At 59.6% G+C, this 2,185-nt stretch overlaps 1 protein-coding gene across 1 annotated transcript; it reads right to left on the bottom strand.

The window, feature by feature from the left end:
• Positions 1-86: 86 nt before the first annotated feature.
• Positions 87-1,641, bottom strand: LOC127748967 (anoctamin-10-like; the record flags this gene model as incomplete). Its single annotated transcript, XM_052265052.1, is given in 4 exon segments — positions 87-268; positions 612-722; positions 811-1,087; positions 1,401-1,641. Coding segments are annotated over 4 exon segments (699 nt in total), but the record flags the coding sequence as incomplete, so codon positions are not given.
• Positions 1,642-2,185: the final 544 nt, after the last annotated feature.

Raw genomic sequence — 2,185 nt, forward strand, 5'->3', positions numbered from 1 at the left:
CCCCCCCCGGTCATTGTCCTCGTGGTTTCTGAACGGCCATAAATCTCATTTGTTTTGGAAACTGTTGAGTGTGTACTTTAATGCACCTCCAGGAAGACGGTGACGGCGATAACGTTGCAGATGCAGAAGAAGGGCAGCGTCTCGTAGGTCGACAGCACCATCTGGAGCACGCCGACGATGGCCAGCGGCAGGAGTAGCTTGATGGTGTAGAAGTCCAGGAACTTGAAGTACAGCGCCACCGCCTCACCGAAGTACAAGCGAATGTCCTCTGCGGGGCAGAATAAAATATAGGTGAGGGTGCAGGGTTTGGCATGGCATCAGACGCGAAGGCAAGATAACTAACAACTAACAACGATTGAGTGCGAGGCAGACGATGTTGGTCAGCCTCTCCCGCTGCCTCACTCTCTCACACTCGCATGCCCGTCCTTCTCTCTGTCTCTCTCGCACAGCCTGAGAGTCTGCTGGGCTTGGCTGGTCCTTCCCCCTGGTGGCTGCCGTCCACCACTAATGTCCCGCTGCCCAACGAGTCGCCTAACCATGCCAGACACCTTCCCCGGCCAAGGTGCTCTGGGCCGGCAGAGAATAGAACGTGCGTGTGGAGCCATACTCACCGATCGGCTGCACCTTCGAGTAGTACCACTTCGTCGACAGGCGTTTGAGCGACTCCTCGTCGTGCAGGGGGTACATTGCGGTGATCAGCGCTCGGTGCATCATGACCTGAACTGCACGAGACGAAGAAGACGGACACGATAGAGAGGCGGTTCATACCGTACAAAGCGCGATCAACGCCCAGAGCCGGGCGGGCCTCACCGATAGACTGCCCCTCGTACATGCGGAAGTTGGGGTAGCCGGGGATGCTGGGGTCCTCGCTCAGGGCGCGGATGTTGTCCAGCTCGTGGCGCACGATGAGCTGGCGCTCCGCCGTCGTCAGCAGGTCCTCGCGGCTGCCCTTCTCGCCGACAAAGTCCCGCAGGTGGGCGAACAGGAACTCGCGCATGAGCCCCGCCTGGTCGCGCTTCTTGAGCTCCATGTCCTCGGCCAGCTCCAGCAGCTTGCGGCACGACGCCGACACGTGCAGGATCACGCCCTGGGGAGCAACGAAAGACCACCGTCCTAAATGCCCTGCTTTCCGGCCTACCACCATACCGAGTGTCAGGGCTCCGACACAACAGAATGCGGGTTTGCCTACTTGCTCTACCCGTAAGGCGCCATGCCCCATAGGGTCGGAAACCCGGATCACTGTAGTGTCGTAGACCTGACACGCTATGTGCCGGTGCCGCCCTTCTTTGAACGCGCCGGAGTGTTGCGCGACTGCATACTCGCGTACTCGCGTGGCTCGCGGCGCGTCCAAATGAACACCCTTCCGTCCTCCTACGAGGGTTGTCGCTCGCCTGACTCACCTCGCCGGGCTCGGTGTGCTGCCGCCGCACCAGGAGCTCGGCGCCGCCGTGCGAGCGTGGGCCGCGCACCTTGTCCACCAGCCAGGCGATGGCGCGCGGCTGCAGGCTGGACGCGAACCGGACGACCATGTAGGTGGGCGGGAAGGGCGCGTCCGCGTCCTCCGAGTCCGTGAAGTCGAACACATCGTCCACGAATGAGACCTCTGTGGCAACAAACGGGTCGCGTGACGAGTCTTACTTCTGCTCACTCGAAGTCATCCGGTGCGGGGGTGGCTACACGCCTGGGCCCACCTGGGCCTGGGGGAGGGAGAGGCGATGCGCAGACTAAAGAAAAAGGGGGGGGGGGGGTCCCCGTCATGCGTGAAAACGAGGGACGTGTCAGTTGGAATGTTGTGCATATTGCCTACCCCATGCGGTCCATGTACGTGTCCCTCCTCCCTGGACCTGCACCTGTCTCTGAGCTCGACCAGGGGTTGTGAGCAAGCGTTCTTCAGCCAAAGGATCGGAGTATTGCCGCTAAGTGCAGTTGCTCGCCTCCCCCTCGGTCTGAGTAATTAGTGAATTCGGACCTGATAATGCGCCAAGAGGAAATGAGTCACGCGTCGGCTTCACACGAGTAGGGAGGGATCGGCGAAAGACAAGCGCCTCGTGATAAGGCACTCTGGAAACTTTACGCGGTTCAACAACGGCGCACTTCCAGTCGCACCGCGGCGTAAAGTTAAAAATTTACCGATTGATTAGTGCCCAGGGTTGATTTTTTTAAAGATAATTATTTCCTTGATTAA

This window comes from Frankliniella occidentalis, unplaced genomic scaffold (assembly GCF_000697945.3).
Source record: "Frankliniella occidentalis isolate FOCC.00 unplaced genomic scaffold, Focc_3.1 Scaffold23, whole genome shotgun sequence".
NCBI classification, from domain to species: Eukaryota; Metazoa; Arthropoda; class Insecta; order Thysanoptera; family Thripidae; genus Frankliniella; species Frankliniella occidentalis.